This window comes from Prunus persica, chromosome G2 (assembly GCF_000346465.2).
Source record: "Prunus persica cultivar Lovell chromosome G2, Prunus_persica_NCBIv2, whole genome shotgun sequence".
Taxonomy (NCBI): domain Eukaryota; kingdom Viridiplantae; phylum Streptophyta; class Magnoliopsida; order Rosales; family Rosaceae; genus Prunus; species Prunus persica.
This window is the reverse complement of record NC_034010.1, coordinates 23135837-23155018: the sequence shown is the minus strand read 5'-3', so window position 1 is coordinate 23155018 and position 19182 is coordinate 23135837. Positions and strand designations below refer to the sequence as shown.

General features: G+C 34.9%; 3 protein-coding genes across 5 annotated transcripts; 1 reads left to right on the top strand and 2 right to left on the bottom strand.

Annotated features, from left to right (window-relative positions):
* On the top strand, positions 1312–4937 carry LOC18785383 (ORM1-like protein 2). Its single transcript, XM_007218477.2, has 3 exons — positions 1312–1722; positions 2876–3024; positions 4416–4937. The coding sequence occupies exons 1-3, from the start codon at positions 1537–1539 to the stop codon at positions 4552–4554; spliced, it is 474 nt and encodes a 157-aa protein (XP_007218539.1). The 5' UTR covers positions 1312–1536; the 3' UTR covers positions 4555–4937.
* Positions 7156–9269, bottom strand: LOC18787566 (dof zinc finger protein DOF2.5). 3 transcript variants are annotated; one of them, XM_007218763.2, is made up of 2 exons: positions 9147–9269; positions 7156–8431 (listed from the first exon to the last, which is right to left on the bottom strand). In XM_007218763.2, the coding sequence occupies exon 2, from the start codon at positions 8405–8407 to the stop codon at positions 7619–7621; it is 789 nt and encodes a 262-aa protein (XP_007218825.1). In that variant the 5' UTR covers positions 8408–8431; positions 9147–9269; the 3' UTR covers positions 7156–7618. The 3 variants fall into 3 exon arrangements, with proteins under 3 accessions (XP_007218825.1, XP_020414031.1, XP_020414032.1); XM_020558442.1 differs by lacking the exon at positions 9147–9269 and adding an exon at positions 9009–9140; XM_020558443.1 differs by lacking the exon at positions 9147–9269 and adding an exon at positions 8781–9002.
* On the bottom strand, positions 17154–17895 carry LOC18785321. The gene is made up of 3 exons (XM_020557413.1): positions 17769–17895; positions 17560–17651; positions 17154–17446 (listed from the first exon to the last, which is right to left on the bottom strand). Exons 1-3 carry the CDS (start codon positions 17813–17815, stop codon positions 17154–17156), a joined length of 432 nt encoding a protein of 143 aa, XP_020413002.1. The 5' UTR covers positions 17816–17895.

The window sequence follows — 19182 nt, the reverse complement described above, 5'->3', positions numbered from 1 at the left end:
GAAAATGAAAGCACCTCATTAGCTGCTTTCCCTTATAGCTTTCTCTCACTCACAACAATTTTTAACAATAAGTGATTTTCTCATAGTTTATTAAATAGGTTAGGCTTTCCAAATTTTTAAAAAAATCACTTATCACCCCAAATAAGTAATGCCAAATGGGCACATAGTATTTTTGCTTAGCCAAAAAAGCAGAAGAAAAGTTAGACCACATAGACAAAAAAGTTGAGCCAACCACTGCCGATCCATGCCCAATAATATCTACTTTGAGTCAAACAATTAGTTAAGAACCTTAAATTTGGGACCATCTATAATTTATTTGGACAACACTTTCATGATTTTGATTGTGACATAGACTTCACACCCAAGTTATTAATTTTGCAGTCAATTTATTGGTTCTTCCTTTTTTAGGGTTCCGGGAGGAAGGGCTTCTTCTTCCTTCCAATTTTCTTCCATTAGTGGCTGGCTCCCCACTTCCAACAACTGAGCTGATTATTATGAAATTATGGGGTCGGTTTAGTGTATTGAGCATGCAATGTGTATGATATAGGATGCGTGTGAGGATCATAACACATACATATTTCCTTCAAGATTGTTGTATTTTTGCATTACGTTCTGGTGTCGTGCATAAATTAAATAGATAAATAAACTTATATTATTTTATTTTATCTTGCAACCATATAGAATTTTGACATCTCTTGAATTATGAAAGAAATTTTGGAAATTTCCTACAAGGGTATCAAATGCAGAATTGCAGATTAAATTGGAGAGCAATTAGCACACCCCTAAACTTGCTAATTCTTACCCAAATGAAATTGAAAACTAGCACACAAAATTACCATCGCTACACCGAGTAATTCTTCAGTGTGATAATTACACCGTCACGTGATGTTACAATCCACTCATATTATAATACATAGATTAATAACATCATTTTACGGTGTCACCGTCACACCCAATAATTTTTCGACTTTGCCTATGACATTGATATTAGCAATTAAAGAATCATATCCATAAAAACTTCCATTGAACTTGAACCTACTGAAAATGGATGGTCTAATTTAGTTTAGAAATTTACATGTATTGATTTGGCTGCATAAAATAAAATAATTATAAAAGTCAACTTAGGTAGTAAAAGGATTTACAGGAGGGTCCTAATACCACAAGATTGTTTTACTTATTTATCATATACAAAAATTAAGTAGCTGCCTAGTATACAGTAGGGAATGCACCAACAACCACATTTATGCTTCAAATAACACACTAAACGACGTCGCTTTTTCGTGTCGATATCAATATTCACCTCCATTTTGTTTGTAATAAGCCTCCATTGTTAACCCCACGGAGAAATACTATATAAAGAAAAACAGAGTGCTCTGCCTTTGGGTTTTGGATTTCGAAACCATTAAAGACCCAAAACGACCAAATTACAATCCAATACACAGATTCAAGCTTAATCCCAATCAAAACCCACAAAGACTTCAAATTTTCGAAACCAGAAGGGTCGCTGAATCAAAACCCAGAAACGGGAATTTTTGGATGGCGAGTCTGTATGTGAAAGCTGTGCCACCTGCGGATCTGAATAGGAACACAGAGTGGTTCATGTACCCTGGTGTTTGGACCACCTATATTCTCATCCTCTTCTTCTCTTGGCTCCTTGTGCTCTCAATCTTTGGCTGCTCTCCTGGCATGGCTTGGACCATAGTTAATCTCTCTCATTTTTTGGTATGTTTCTGTCTCTCTCCATATATATATATATATATATATATATATCTCTCTCTTTATGTAATTGATTGTTTGTAGGCGCGGTTTTTCAGGTGTGGCTTACTGGCTTTGATTGATTGTTGTGTTCAATTGGGTTTGCAAAATTTTCTTTACTTGTTTATTAGAGGTTGTTTGATTTGATGCTTGCATAATCCAAGTAATAACATGTAGTTAAATTTTCTATAAACCCATGTAATTATTTAGCTTAATGATACTTTGTGTTTCCATATATGTAAATAGGTGCAGCTTTGATAATTCTACATGGGTTATGTATTTGGATGTTGAATGGGGGCGTTTCAATGTTTTAGCTATTTGTTTCGAGTGAGGTATTGTAACCTAGTTCGTAAAATTCTTGATTTAAGGTAGAATTTGCTTAATTTTCCATTCTGTAAGCATGAGCTGGATGTTGGATTGTTGCATCTGAGCTGAACAATTTGGGTTTAAGGAAAGTAGAGATTTACATTTGAATATTGCGTTTTGTTCTCAATTTGGGTTAAAAATGCAAATTTTACCTTATCTGAGCTAAGCAGTGTTATGAGACTCAGTTAGGAGTTTAGTTATATTTCCTTGTCCAAAATTTTGTTTACTGGTTGTGGCATTGACATTCTTGCTCTTATGGGATACTGTTCTTGTTCCCTTTTCAGACAGTACTCATTACATCCTCTTTTCTGGGACTTGGGAGTTCTGGAATGAGGCAAGTTTTAGATGTCCTCATAGGAATCCTCTGATTTTGTGGTATTATGTTATCACTGTTCTTCTAATATAAATAGGGATTGGATTGGATTGGATGAGACGGCCTTGTTCCATATCCAATTACTGCACAAGACTGCACTTTTATTTAGAATTGTATACTTTGTTATAAACTACTTTGAGGTCTCTTTTTCTTTCCACAGTTTTCATATTATGATTCCGTATATAGTCATTGAACAGTCTTTCCCTAATTGTCCCTTATTCTTTGATCTGAGGCTTGGGGCCAAGTAGCCTTTGCTTATATAATGTTTGAATCTTAAGTACTGTATTCAGTCTTCTGCTTTGTAAGTTTTAACTTTTAACTCTAGGTTAGTTCCATTCACAATTCCATCTACCATATTTGAGGAGTCTGATTCTTCTTTAGGTCACTTATCACTTCTTCCACTGGAAGAAAGGAACTCCCTTCGCTGAAGATCAGGGGATCTACAATGGACTTACTTGGTGGGAGCAGATGGATAGTGGAAAGCAGCTCACCCGCAACAGGAAGTTCTTAACCGTTGTTCCTGTGGTGCTGTAAGTTAATTTATTTGCTATTTAAAAAAAAAAAAAAGCATTTCTTAGTTTTGGCACTAAATTTAAATATAATTGAACCTTTTGGCTGTTCATGATTTTATTTATCTTAACCTGCCCACCTCTGGTCTGTGTGTGTCTGTTCATGATTTTATTTATCTTAACCTGCCCACCTCTGGTCTCTGTGTGTGTGTGTGTGTGTGTGTGTGTGTGTGTGTCCACAAGCCCTTTGTCAAACCTTTACAAGCATGTATTTATTGCATACACACATATTTGTTCAACATTCCAAAACATTCTACACCAAAAAGGTTTGGAGGCTTGTTCAGCTTACTCAAAAAGGGTCCAGTTTGAAACTAAGTCTGTATTTGGGTTGGAACTCTGTATCAGATTCATTTAGGTGGCCAATGGCAACAACGAGGACACCTGGTTACCTACTGAATTTTTTAAAATATGATAAGTTTATGATAGATTATTAGTATATTTAGAATTTTAAAATTTTCTGATTCTGGTTATTGCGTTGGTTGAGTTTCTTTAGTTTACAACAATCTACTACCAGTTCAGGCAATATTTTTCTCTCTCTAAATATCACAGTTTGATTTTTTGTGGTTGCCATAGTGGACACCTCATATCAGTGTTCCATGTTAATGCCTGCTATGCACACCCAGATTTTAGTAGAATCTCTTATATTTATTTGTTTAGATAAGAGTATGATACCTCAATTTTAGATGCATGCATGCCCATGGAGCAGTTTATTTACTCAGAATCCTTAGTATGAGTTCCGTTGTATCCTCTTGTCTTGATATCAACTTTCAACCTGTACTATGCTCTATGTGGATGCTTCAGAATGAGCTTAGTGTCTGTTTTCACATCAAATATTTTTGTATTCATGCTGAACACATCATGAATTTGGTATGGCTTTGAGATGTGTTGGATTTTTCTACTACTAGCATGTCCTTGATTGGCTACCCAACTAAATTATGAGGGTGGGGTTTGTTAGAACCCCAACCTGTGGTGTGAACCAGGAATGAGGCTTCTTTATTGGACATGGATGGATGGCATGGAATGAGCAGTCATCCCACAGTTGAGAAAACGATGCCAGATTAGATCTACATAGTTTATTGTATGAGGGGGTCAATTGTTCTTGTTCTATGTTTTTGTTGAATAAATTGTTACATAAGACATTGGTAATATCTCAAAACTTCTGCTCCTTATGATATGATTTGTATGAACTTGCTTTGCAAACTCAGGCCATGCTAGGTGAAGTGCATGTATGGTTTTGTCAGCTGAGCAATACCAGTCCTGAAAATGATAATTCGGTGACGATCTTGTTTTGAAAAGTTCTATTGAACCAAAAACCATGTTGTTCTGATTTCCTTTTCATTCTTTCCTGTCAGGTACTTGATAGCCTCACACACAACTGACTACCAGCACCCGATGCTCTTTTTCAACAGTCTTGCAGTCATTGTGCTAGTTATTGCCAAATTCCCCAATATGCACAAAGTCCGGATCTTCGGAATCAATGGAGATAAGTGAGTTGGGCTTAAGGTTGACATGTTCAGAAATCACATATCATTCTCTTGTTCTGATGAAGAGCTATATCCTTGTATAGAAGTTGGAACTGGAAGGATATTAAAAAATATAATGTGTTTTTGTTCTTACGGCTTTTCAAGCTGCCTCCCAGTAAAGAATAATTGTATTGAGTTATCTTTGTACAGTAGAGAAATTTTATGTATCTTGAGAATCACGGTGCTATATGAGCATATGTCCCATAATTTGATGTCTCTCTTCCGAATTCCCATCGGTTTGATTATCTTTTCCACCCTGGAAACAGACTTTATGCCTGAAACAGAACAATATTGTGTAGATACAGATTTGACGGCATGACCGTGATAATGCACGGTGTAGGTTTTGTGTCATCATTTTGGATTTATTCATTTCTTATGTTGTGTAGTATACGCTAAGTACAACTGGGCAGCTCAATGACATCTTTCATCTGTGTAATGACTATGATCGGAAAGTTCATGTTTGGATCAGGGCCTTTATTTTTCTTTTCCGAGCGTTGCATTGCATGTATTAGCATTTAGCTGGTTGTTTTCCTACCTACACACGAATCTAATCATCCAGATCCCGAAAATTAAAAGTTACAAGTTTTCAGAATTGAAGAGGCAAAACTTACTAATGAGAACTTGTAAAGCTGAACTCGGCGAGCAGCTGTCAACATGGTTATGCAGCCAAGTACGTACTTTATAAGTTATTAAAGGGTTAATAGATTATAATAAACCAGAAAGAAATGAGTGATACAGTGATCAATCACAGTCAATCGATCTTTGATTTCTTGAATACCGTAGTCCCGAGCAGTAATCAATCGATCGTATATCAACTGTCAAAAAACGTTATCGACTCAGTCCAAAATGATTACAGTATTTGATGTTGTTGATACATAAATTGGTACTCGATACTTGCCAATCACTCGACTTTATCTAACTCTATGTAGTACTAGTAGTAACAATAACAGCTCAAGAAGGAAGAGTATCATTGTCGACTTTATAATGTGGAAGCAGCGTGTGTGTGGTTTGCCTAAGCCGTCTAGCTAGACTAGTTGTTCAACCACTGCAATTCCTTGTTGCTCAATATTAATGTGTTTCTAACTTGGAATTCTAGGTCAAGCTAAGGTTACGCAGCCCCTATAAGCCATCGTTGTTGTTCAATATTACAATTGTTAAAGTGAATGCAACTAATATTTTATGTGCTCCACATACCACACCTCCATTAATATATATATATATATATATATATTCAATGGACAGGACCTAATGAGAGAGAGAGAGAGAGAGAGAGAGAGAGAGAGAGAGAGAGAGAGTGCCCTTAAAACCTAAGCTTCTTCATGTCATAGGGTGAGTGGATTGACTTAATGCATCATTTAGGGTCATAGGGTGGTGAACCTTCTTTCTCTACTTAGTCTACTATGAAACACAATTATCACTAAAACCAATGTTTACCCAAAAAAGAATCAAAACCCGTCAAAATTACATAAGAAAATGCCAAATAAGAGATGGACACAGCATAATATCTATCTAATCTATATGTGAAATGTGAAATGGATTGAGTTGGTGGAGAAAATAGTTTATCAACACGCTTTCCCCCGGACCCCACTCAACAAGAGGAATGTTTGGTGGGTCCCATTCACGTACCCTAAAGCCAAAACCAAACAGAGGAGGGTAGGGTCCTCGTGGAATTTTCCTGGTGATTTCATCAGTAGGGTATTTATATTATTTTTATGAAAAAGAAGGCATGCAAGTTAATTATGATCTTTCATGGATGCAAGGAGTCCTCTCAAACTGATCAGCGAACGGGTGTCGAAAATTATTAGGTTTGCTTTTGGTTGGGGCAGGTAATTAATTGTTAATTTTTCGAGTATATATAATAATTTCTTGTTAGTTTGGTGGTGCTATGTGTAAAAGAATGTGCATTGGGTCTACCACCACTAGTGCGCCCTTCTAATACTTTTTTTAGTAATCTTATATTAGTGATTTTGATTGTTAATGGAACAAGTATTGAAACCATAATTATATAATGTGTCTCATATTTAATTACTAATTATTTTTATTTTTAATTTTGTTAAGAGTTTAAGACCATATTTAAAGGTGGGGGCCTTCATCATTTTGGTGCCCAATTTGTTCTATAACGAAATGCTTTTCATGGCTGGAAGAATCTCAGTTATGTAACAGATAAGACGTCAACCCTGACATGTCAAGTTCATACCTGCTTTATTTTTGTGTATTCGAGGAGATAGACTTCCAAGCCCATGGGGATAGAATTATTTTACTATTTCAGATTAATAATATTATGATATGTATGATAATATTTTCATGTGATATAACATTATTAGCAACTAAGTTTTTTCGTATTGGAGAAGTCCTTGTTCTTGTCACTTGACAATTAGACATAAAATAATCAAGTTAAAACATAATATGTGTTTAAGAAATAAAAGATATTATTGATTTATATCATGGTGTTAACTAGGATGTTTTGTCGCTTAACACTAAAATAATGCAACACGATACTATAATAACAGTCTCAAACGAGTTTTTCTTGTGTGAATGGGAGAGAGATAGAGAGGAAAATCAAAGCAAGTTTAATTCAATCTAGTTTATTGACAAAAGAGGACAAGAGCAAGTGAGCAACTAATTCGCTAATACATTCACTAATTAAAGATCCACACACAAATGAGATCACCAAGTCTATAAAAACATACAACAACTGCATTTATCAGATGCAAATGCCCTAGATTTGATAGAAGAATGTATGAATGCAGGCCATGTTGCATGCCTTACATTCATTTCTTCTTCTAATCCCTACTAGATCAAATACTGGATTTACAAAACCCTCTTCTAAAGCCAAGCCCAAATAAGTAAATAGAGGAATATATATATATATATATAACAAAAGAAACCATATCTGTTAGTCTGCAAAATAAGTAAGCCAACTTAAAAGAAAAACAAAGAAATCAAAAGTGAAAAATACACTTTAATTCTTTCTTACTTTCTTTCTGTCTTGTCTTTTTCTCTCTTCTGATCATTAACTTATTTAATCACCATCACCACGAGCCTCCACCCAATAAACCATTCCAATAACCAGTTGGATTGCCTTGCCCCTTATTCTGATGATGATCAAGTTCATGATGGGCTGTAGAGCTTGAAATCTGTTTCAAGTCCCCAAATGGAAACAAGAGCCTTCCACCATTAATCTCATGATCGCCATACCTATTTCCAAGCCCATCAACACAGAAACCAAGGTTTGGTTTGAATTCTTGCAAGGAGAACCCAGGTGATGATGCATAGAGAGTATTTGAATGATCAGCCATATTCTGGGTTGGTATAAATGAATTCACACCTCTGGAAGCAATGCCAGTCCTAAGCAGCTCCATGGCTGAAAGAGGAGCTGATGAGGAAGTGCTAGCTCCAGCTGCTGGGTTTTGTTGGTACTGCTCCATGGCATTGAAAGCCAGATTAAGATCTTGGCCTTCATGGGTGCTCCTAGGGTTTTGATGAGCTGAAAAGTGTGAGAGGCTACTTGGTGGGTTGAGATCAGGAATACTATTCTTTGATAATAGTGAAGCTGATGATGATGCAGATGATGATGTGGATTTCTTGTTCTTTCTTGAACCTCCTCCAACTGGGACATTTCTGAGAGTTCCACCTTCAGTCCAATACCTTCTGCATGTCTTGCAAAAGTACCTTGGTTGAGTGAGGCTGTAGTTGTTGTAGTAACAAAACTTGGTGTTGGTTGAATTGCACCTTGGACAATTCAATTGCTCTTGAGGCCTTGCCCTTTTCTCTAAAGCTGACCTTGGGCACGCATTAGACCCCATCTCATGATCTTCCATGGCCTTGTCCAGTTCTCCACTCTCCTAATTAATTGACAATTAACCCCAAAAATTCAGGGAAAACACAACATATTAAGAGTCTAATTCTGATTAAAGATTAAACAAACTGCACACAGATCTAGAAATCTAAGACATAGTAAAGATATCATAACAAGTGGACAAAGAAATTAAGGAAAGCTAGCTAGCTAGCTCAGCTTTTTTAGTACTTGGGAGAATCATACTGAAAAAGAAACACTAAAGGAATAAATTAAAAAAGAAAAAAAGAAGAAGAAATAATAGTAACAAGTAATGCCTTTTTCCATCCCCCCTTTATCAGTTATCACATGTGAAGAAAGAAAAAAGTTGAGCTTTCATGTATAAAGAACAAAATAACCTTTTATCCTTGAACAAATGAAATCCAGGTAACTTTCAGTTGCCCTGATGAACATAATCTCAGATAGCTACAAGTAACAGATGAAAAGAAAATACCCCACAGTAATTTTGTTTCAAAAACTTTGGAGCTTGATCTATGCTTGACCTAGATTAATAAAATTTTGGCTCAGAGAATTAATGCACAATAAAGAAAGGAAAAGGAGTAGAGATGAATTATAAATCCACCAACCTGCGGCCATTGAGCAGTGTCCATGAATTCAGAAGAGAGAAAAAGGGGAGAAAGGAAGCTGATGACTTCAGAGAGAGAGAGAGAGAGAGAGAGAGAGAGAGAGATAGAAAGAGAAGGAGAAAGGGAGAAAGTGTTCACCTTCTTTGTCTGCAGCTGCTCTGAGTGGAAGAAAGAATGTTTTAGATTGTCTTTTAGATTGTGTGTGCTTGAATTGCTTTATGCTTTGGCTTACTTTATGAGTGATGATGAAAGGAAAAATAAAGAAACGTCTTTAGTTTTGACTATACCTCTTAAAATGGCACTACATTAATGCTGTTTTGTGTTATTCTATGTGGGAGTTTTGTCTGGTTTTGCTAAGAAAATTCATTTTTATTGTTTTTCTATTCATCTTTTGTGGAATCATGAGTGTGTGTAGTGTGGTGGGTTTCTCTTTATTGACCTCATAATGCAAAAGTCTTGATTCTTGTTCTTCATATTTGTCACCCCCGCTCTTTAGATGTTTTCTAAGGACCATACATGGATAGGGATTAGGGATTCTTTTGGTTCATCGAATATGTGAAGATTTTCTCAGTCTGGCAATATGTGGTACCCTCTAACACTAAAATTAGAAGCCTTAACTAGTAACTTAAATCATTACTTTTTTGGTTTTTTCAGTAAGAAACAAAACTAATTTGTACCAATAAGTTGAGACTTCTCAAAAATTTCAAATAAGATTTGAAATCTACAATAGTACTAGCTAAAGACACCAACTTGTGACAAAATAACAGATTATCCTTGTAGTATATGGGTCATATATTAGTGTTATTCATGTTGTGAATTCTGAATACTACCCTTGTGGTTATGTTCCTTATTACTCTCAATCCAAATCGAACTTTCCATCTAAATTCTCTTTGATTCGGACCAATGTATGCATCATTTTGCAAAGGTCAACGGTCCTTTCAAGCCTGATTTAAGGTGAAATAAGCTCCAATACTCTTTAAATGACATGTTCACACTTGAGTATGATGATTTGCACATGGGTAAAAATAGATTAAATTTAAATGAAAATTTTAATTTGGACTGAGATTGATAACTGGCGAAACTACAATATTATTAAGAATTTTTTTTCCACTACAAACATTGATACATGACCCACACCACAGTTGATTTGTGTAAAAAAAATAAAATAAAAATTGCCACATTAATTAGTAACTAAATGCTGTAATAAGTTGGTGTGTCTAATATTCCCATCTCACACTAATGTTGGTCTTTGTGTGGTGTGGATCACTACACATACTTAAGTAATACAAGTTGCTATGGTTCTTACAACTTTGGAAACTAATTAAAAATGGAAAAATGAAAATTTGAAAGAGTAAGGAGGAAGGCAACGAGAGATAAGAAGAAGAGGAGGAGGAGGAGGAAATTAGGAGAGCCGACAATAGGCGACAAAAGGGCAATGGCGGGACCCAAATAATGCGCGGTAGAAAAGAGAGATAGAGAAGAGAGAGAAAGGAAAAGAAAGATAACAGAGAGTCTTGTGTTGGTGTTGGGCTGTCTTTTATCTGATTGGGACAGTGACATGCTTGGTGATTTGAATTTGTTCGAAACAGCCAAACCCGAAGGACTCAAATTCCCACTGCCTCTTTCTTCAGAATCTCACATTTCAGATTGTGTGGGTGCTCTCTCTCTCTCTCTCTCTCTCTCTCTCTCTCTCTCTCTCTCCAATCCAACCCAACTCTACCCAACCCAAGTTTAGCCCTCATTAGGTTTAGCCGTTTGGTGTTTTTTATTAATTATGAACAAAGTAATGATTAAGGAGGCTTTGTATAAACTTGTGCATATAACTTTTTACCTCCTATATATTGTAACATAATCTTTCATGTATATGTATAGCAATGTCAACAAAAGCGGAGTTATGTACAGGCAGGGACGGAGCCATAGCAAGGCCTGCCATGGCCTTAGCCCCCCATTTAATTTTTAATCTCTTGTAATATATTATAAAATATATGTTATAGCAATACAATTACTGCAATTAGATTAGTGATGGCTCTCTTAGTTTAAGATGAAAAACTTATGTGAAAGTGATTTTGAAATTTTGGCCCCTCCATACTAAGAATCCTAGCTCCGTCACTGTGTACAGGCCTGAAGTAGATGCATATAGAGTATGATCATTAGCGGCAAAGGGAAATACCAAATGTTTAAGCTTGTGACTACCCCAGCTAAAAACTCTACTTCAGCTATTGAATGTCGATCGATGTATGGTTTTTGGGGTAAATATTTAGTGTAAATTTACACGAGAAAGATGACTAAATAGATGTTGAATCAGTCCAGATATAAGCAAATAATCATAAAACGATATTGCATACTAAACGATACGATCAATACAAAGCGATCCTCTGTTTATATATAACTAATTGTGCGTTGAGTGAGATGTCTTACATATTTGGATGGATTGTTTTGGTTACACAAAACAAAATTAGCTTCGTTTTTTGTTATTTTGTTGTTTCTCTATAAACAAAACAAAGGTAGCGTCAAACATCATTATTGAATCGGAACCCACCCTTCTTACTTTTTAGTTTTAAAACGAGATGCAATTATGAGCAAGAATAGTGTCATGGCAAATCCAACATTAATACATTTTATACCTTTTGTAAAGTTTTTAGGGGGCGTTTGATAACCATTTCAATTTTAAAGTAGAAAATGGGTATGTCCCATTAATGGGATCTATAGCAATAACATCGGGATCAATTTCAATATATACATAAAATATAAACCAACATTTTGTTTTTCTACATTAAAAAGGAGGGATTTTTGTTTTTTGGTCAGAAATGGGAATTTTCTTTTAGTAATAAAAAAAAGAAGAGAAAAAAGAAGAGTTGCACATAAAATATTCCAAGAAAATCTAAAAAAAGTTAATATGACTACTCATTTCTCATATTTTATTCTTTTATCTGTTTCAAATATCTCGCTTACATAGCATTTAAAATAAGTGATATATTCTCTTATGATCGTATGCGAATCTATATGCATCATTGGATTCCTAAGTTTTCAGTCTTTTAACTTTAAAAACTTGTCCAACAGTGCATATGCATGTACGCATACATTAATACTCATATTGGTTTCATGATTGAGGATGCTTATTTAGGTCTCCGTTATAATGTCATTGGAATTGATTTGTGGTCAATTTCTACCTTGTTGATGTAACCAAGTAGCTAGCTAGGTTGCTTGATGCCATCATTTATACTTGCCATCATGCAAAAGGAAAAAGGAAAAACGACAAAGTTCATCCTTTGCCCTATTTGATAAAGAAAGGGGGGGAAAAGAAAAAGAACAGAAACACATCGATCCATGCGTTTGAATGTGATTATTATGAGTCAGTTTTTCATGCATGGATGGATATATCTTCAACTACATTCCAAACAAGAGAGGGAGAGAGAGAGAGAGTTGCATGATTTGGTTTGGTGTGGCCAAAGACAAATTTAGGTCATTGGATTAATTAAATTAAAGTTGATGGATTAATTTCAACGTGAAAAGCATGGAATGGAACTGGTGGGCCATGCAATATACAGCCCCGTCTCACCGTCCATTTATCCACCAAGTGAAAAATAACAATTTGACCAAAAACATTTGTAGCAAATAAGTTATTTTAATGGTGGTAAAATTCTATAATGAGGGCATATCTAAGGTACTTAGATGAGGCGCTCTATCTTTTAATAATTAAATTAAATTAATTTGATTTAATTATAAAGAGATAGGACTCAAAAGTCGAACCATGATTTTTTTGATGGGTGGATTAGCTAAATTTTTTAGCTTAAATTTTGATGATCTTATATATATATATTACAAAAACTTACAATTTCTATAGTTTTTGTATAAATAAAATATACATTAAATCATACAAATTAAATAAATAAATACATATTAAATACAACCACAAAATACATATTATCAAAATAAATATATATTCAACAACTTAATTAAAAGCTCCTAAAAAATAATATAATTAAAAATGTACATATTCAAGTTGTGCCCTACAATCTTTGAGATAATTAAAATCCTTTGTTATCGTATCGATATTGTCAACTTCTTCTTTTTCAATATATACAATCATAGAATAATATTTTTCTAATGTGTTGTAGTTAATGGTAGACCATATAAGTTTTTTTTTTAAAAAAATTTGAAAAAGCTGCATTAAACAACAGCCAGACTTCATAGCTGGCTATGTGAATTTTGTGGTATTGGAGGCCCTGGGATCAAACTCTTTGTTACACCATTGAGAATTGTTGTTATGTTTGAATGCCATTTGTTTAATCTCTATCCCCTTATCATTTTAGCCATTAGCTTCACGTTTCCCAAAAATAATTGAAATAAACCAAATTAATCTTGGCCATTGGAGAGTAAAAGAGCATGGGAACACAACCATCATGTGGGTCCCATCACAAAGTTCCCTTATTTGCTGGAGGGCTATATATGTACGTTTCTAACTTCTTCAAAAAGCTACTTGGGCTACAGCCCAGTGTAGTCTTGTGAGTGGTTTCGATCGTGATAGGACTTCATTTAAAGGCCATAAATAAGGCGTTCACTACAGAATGACTCTTTTATCGTGACCCATTTTCTTTCATCCCATAATGTTGATTTTTTTTTTTGTGGTTTATATATTTTTTTTTCCAAGCCCACCCCAATTGCTTTGCTCTAGTTTTAACCTGACTCAATTTAAAGCCCAACTCAATGTTTCGAACATCAACCTAAAAAAGAAGAAGAAAAAAAAACTCTCTTGGGCTGGCCAGAAGCCATTAGTTGATTTTAAAAAATCAAGTTATAACAATACAAATATTCTTATAAAAGAGAGGTGGAAAACTCTCACAAAAGAGAGGTGAAAAACTCTTACAAAAAGAAAGATAAAAACTACACAAAAAACCCAAAGAGTCTCTTTGTTATTTGTAACCAAAAACTCTCACAAAAGCCTGAGTTCAATTCTTGTTCTTCTCTTCTTCGTTATTTGTATCCAAAAACCAAAAACAAAAAAGAAGAAGCCCGGGTTGAAGGTTTGCTGTTGACTGGCTGGCAGGAATGGAGGTGGACCTGGATTTATGCTGTTGGACCTTGAGCGACCTCTGGTACCCTACAAATTAATTATTGCTGAAGAGTAGGCTATTTTGCCGCTACTTTGTAGTTTTGGGCCCCCATCCCTGTTGCTTCTTTTTAAGCCGACTGAAAGAAGAATTTGCTGCTTCTTTTTTTGGGAAAATGTTAGAAGAATTTAACCTCTCAAAACCGAATATTTGTTCGAAAATTTAAGAGTATTAAGGAATTTCAAAATGATAAAATTTAAAATTCTAGACATTGCAAAGTTTTTTATTTTATTTCTTTGTGTGGATGAACAAAGTATATGAGATTTAAAATGAAATAATGGTTGCATTAAAAATTTTTCTGTATAGACTGCAATAATGGTTGCAGTCACAACGACGGTGATTGTCATGGTGGTGCCGCTAGAAATAAAGTGAGGGTGGCGGGTGAGGTTGCTTAGAATTTTAGAAACGACACATGTTTCATATTGTTTTTCATGCAAACATAATGCGATTGACTCCATTAGAAGCACCGCTAAACAAAAGCACTTCTTATAAGAGTCCCAAACAATACCTTCCGAGAGTACATTAGTATCGCACTCCGTACAAAAGAAGAAGAAAAAAAACAATTATCAAAGATTTGATTCATTGGAAACCCTTTTACCACCTAGCCCACTTGACGTTGTATTGATCAATTATCAATATCGTACGTTGGGTTGGTCCCCAATTCGACAAGGTAATGTGAAGGACATGTCCCACTATAAGAGATTTCTGGGTCCAATTGTATTATTGATGCCAATATGCATTAATTCCTCGAAGAGAAGGGCATGTAATCAATGGCGGAACTATGAATTTTTTAACGAATGAGTTAGCTAAAGTTATTAGCTTAAAATTTAATGATTATTTTTTTTGGTACTTACAATTTCTATAGTCTTCTAGAAATAAAAGTAAACAATAAATCATATAAACCAAGTTAGTTCATAGCTCTATAGACTAATTTTCAATAAGTTTTAACATAAACCAAATAGGATTTAACTCCATAGTGAATTGAACATCTAAGGCTTTTTACGTAGATTGACATTAGATTCCTTCATGCATTCATATCATAAATGAAAAGTTGTTTTATATAAAAATATTGACTAAGTATGAAAAATGGGTTTTCGGAATAATCATTTCCTCAAAATAATTTTTGGCGGCTTTTATTCCTTACACATCAAATAAGAAAACTTGATTTTATGGGATTTTAGTATGAAGTATATATTGACTTAATGAACCATCATTTTGAGCCTAAATTGTATTTTGCACTAAAACCGATTTTTCATACTTTAATTTGGTGGGAATTTGATTTTCTAGTATTTTTATTTGAATCCAAATGGGGGGTACTTCCTTATTTACATTGTAAACTTAAGTAAATGGAGTAATATAAAAATTAAAAAAAAGTAAAATGACAAAGACATTTACTCAAGTGTTGAAAATGAAAATAAGATAATCTGTATAGCGCCACTGATTGGGCTAATCTATATACTTTTTTCCTAAAAAACCACACTGGGCTACAGCGCACTGTAGTCCTTAGTGTGGTTCCGCCCTTGCATGTAACATGAAGCTGCATTAAACCACCTCATGATGGCAATGGGTCAAATCGGGGTTGGGTATGCAATTCCCATCCCCATCCCCGTAAGCTTTTTTCCCCCATCCCCGCCTTCATACCCACAATATTCATATCGGGAATTCCTTATCCCCACTTTCGTTGGGAAATGGGTTTCTCAACCCGCCCCATTACGAAATAAAAGACCAATATATAACTAGTTTTTTGAAAGAAAAAAAAGTACTAAGGTAAGATCATGAATATATATATATACATACAGAGAGCTTCCATTGAGGGATCCTTCAAATTAGCTTATTTAAGGGATACCATTGTAGGGCCTACTCTGTATTATATTTTACTAATCCAAACCGTCTCTTTTGTAGATAGTCATTCAAAGATCATCTTTACAAAAAATTACTTGAATCCGATATCATTTGACCACTCAATTGAATTATTGAAATTTTAGTATTTTCTTGAAGTACCGTGTTCATTGATTTTGTAGGACACAATTGGATATCGAAACAGTTTCCAATTTGTCTAATTTGTTTCAAGGGTGATCTATGAATATAGACTTAAAAAATAGATGGTTTCGATCGTTGAAAAAAAATTCGTAGGGGACCCTAAAGGGTGTCCCTCAAATAAAATTATTTGAGGGATCCCTTAATAGAAGTGGACTGTATATATATATATTATACTTATAAGAAAATATAAGAATGTTTATATATGTACTGAAAATTAACTAAATAAATAAGTAGTGTGGCTTAAGATTTGTATAAATTATATAAGTATCTAAGATAATAATAAAAAAAATATAAAACTTAGTCGGTACAATCACTTTAATAGCATATTTATATATACTATAATATATATATATATATATATATATTCTAAATGGGGAGGGTTCGGGTTGAGGATTAAAATACTATCCCCGCCCCTCCCCAAACACCATACCCAAAAAATTCCCCGTACCCATTCTCATACCTGTTTTATGTCCTTCATACTCAACCTATTAGGGTCGAATCCCCGCGAAGACCCTTACCCACAGGGAAAATTGCCATCTCTAAACGTACCTCTACTAATTATATTATTCTTAAGGATTTTTATCACAAATGGCCCGTGAGGTTAGTGAAATTATCACCTTTGGTACTTAATGTTTTTTTTCCTAACATTATTGGTCCTTTATGTTAAACCTCACACATCAAATTGGTCATGCCGTTAGTTTCCATAAAAAATTTCTGTTAAATTGCTGATTTGGCTTGTATATGGTGCCCATTTATCCAATGAGATAATGCCATGTGGCTTTAAATAAAATAATGATATATTTTAAAGGGTAATACTAGGGAGACCATCTATTTGTACCATATTTGTGTACCAACTGATGTGGCTGTTGAGTTGGTTATGCCACATCATTAAGTGAGTTTTTATTTTTTTACCTTTCACTTTAAAGACTCATTTAAATCATTAAAAAAATCTTTACTCTCTTCTCCTACCTCCTACCCAGCCAACCCTCTCTCCCTACTCAACCCCACCTTTCAGCCACCCCTCTCCCGTCACCCATCCTTCCCTCAGCCATACTCTTGTACATGTACCTACCCTCAACCATCCAAAGGATAAACGGAGGCCCGTGGAGACCACATTGGGATTGTTGTGGTCGTGGTTGTTGCTGTAAAGTTGGGAGAGGTCGATGAGCTGAGGAGGAGGAGGTTGGGATTGTTGTTGCAGAGAGAAAGGAAGGATTGAAGGTGAGATTTCAGTGGCAGCTGAAGTTTCTCTTCCTCTTTTGCGCTGATTGATAGTATTATTGACTGCTGTGATCAAATCAATCAAAACCAAATTCAAAAAAACCAATCTTTTATTGATTGAATTGGTGTTTATAGCCCAAAAGCAGAATTGGGTAATCAAAAGATATGAAGAGACTCACCTCCTCCTCCATTGTTGAATAGCATGTGGGATTGATCAAGATATCCTCCTGGCTGTGCTTGTAAGGAATAATCATGCCCTTCTTGTGAGTTTCTGCAGAATCAGTGGAAACCCAAGCAGGGATTAATTAGATAAGAAAGATATATAGATTGCAGATACGGTTTGCTGATAAAAATCCAAAACCAAGGAAGCAGAGGAGAGAATGCAAACCTGTTTAGAAAGAGGATATTTGAAGGGTATTGAGCTTGAACTGCCATTGTTGATTGTAGATTGGTGATGCTGATGATGATGATAAAGAGAGAGGCTGAGGGAAGGATGGGCGACGGGAGAGGGGTGGCTGAAAGGTGGGGTTGAGTAGGGAGAGAGGGTTGGCTAGGTAGGAGGTAGGAGAAGAGAGCGGAGATTTTTTTTTTTTTTTTTTTTTTAATTTTATTTATAATTTTAATATGATTATAATATGATTTAAATGAGTCTTTAAAGTGAAAGGTAAAAAAATATAAAAAAAATATTAAAAATATTAAAAACTCACTTAATGATGTGGCATTGCCAACTAAATAGCCACATCATTTAGTACACAAATATGGTACAAATAGATAGTCTCTTTAGCATTACCCTATTTTAAAACTTAAAATCCTTTTTATAAAGAAAACTAAGTATCTTTATAAATAAAAAATATTAAAACTAAAAGAAAAAGGAAAATACTTGCAACCACCCCTCCTCTGTGTTCTCCCTTTGCTAACGCTCTCCACTCGTTGGCAACTCACTCTTTGCCTATCTTTTCTTTTTTTTCTTTTCTTTATTTTATTTTTTTATTTTGTAGGATTTTCAATGTTAAACCATTTTATAAAAAAAATATTTTTTATTTAGATCCACTTGGCATTATCTCATAAGATATGTGGGCACCAAATACCTACCGCATCATCAATTTAATATAAAATTTGACCCGATTTTTGTATAAAATTCACATGAACTTGTACCATAGTTTCAATTTGTCACCTTAAAGAAAAATTTAAGAGAAATGTCACCTTAATTTTTCAAAATCCATGATTTGTCATCTGACTTTAATACCATCCATTTTGAAGGGTATTTTAAAAATGAAAAAATCATTAGAAAATCCTTGTGCGCCACCGGCGAGTCCAACCACCCCCACCCACCTCGCCCTTCCTCCATTCCCCTTTCCCTCTTCCTCTTCCTCCTTCTCTCTTGACCATGGAACACCTACCCTCAACACACATATTTACTTAGCCCAACCAAACTGAGTTCACCTTTTTCTTCTTCTTTTTTATTTTTCGTATTTTTTCATTTGCATATTGAAAATTTGTAGGAGAGAGAGAGAGAGAGAGAGAGAGAGAGAGAGAGAGAGAGAGAGAGAGAGAGAGAGAGAGAGAAGTGAGGGGGAAGGAGGGGTCATGTGCGGTAGGTTTTTTTTTTTTTTGCGGGCGGGGAGGGGGGGAGGGGGGGGCTTCACAGGATATATATGGGGGGACTTCAGGAAATAGAAAAATATATTTATGTGCCTTGGTCTGATTATACTGATCATGAGTTCAATTTACCAAACTGCCCTTTATCACAATTTCACAAGCCAAGTTATACCTCAAAACGTTTAAAAATTCGTATAGACAGG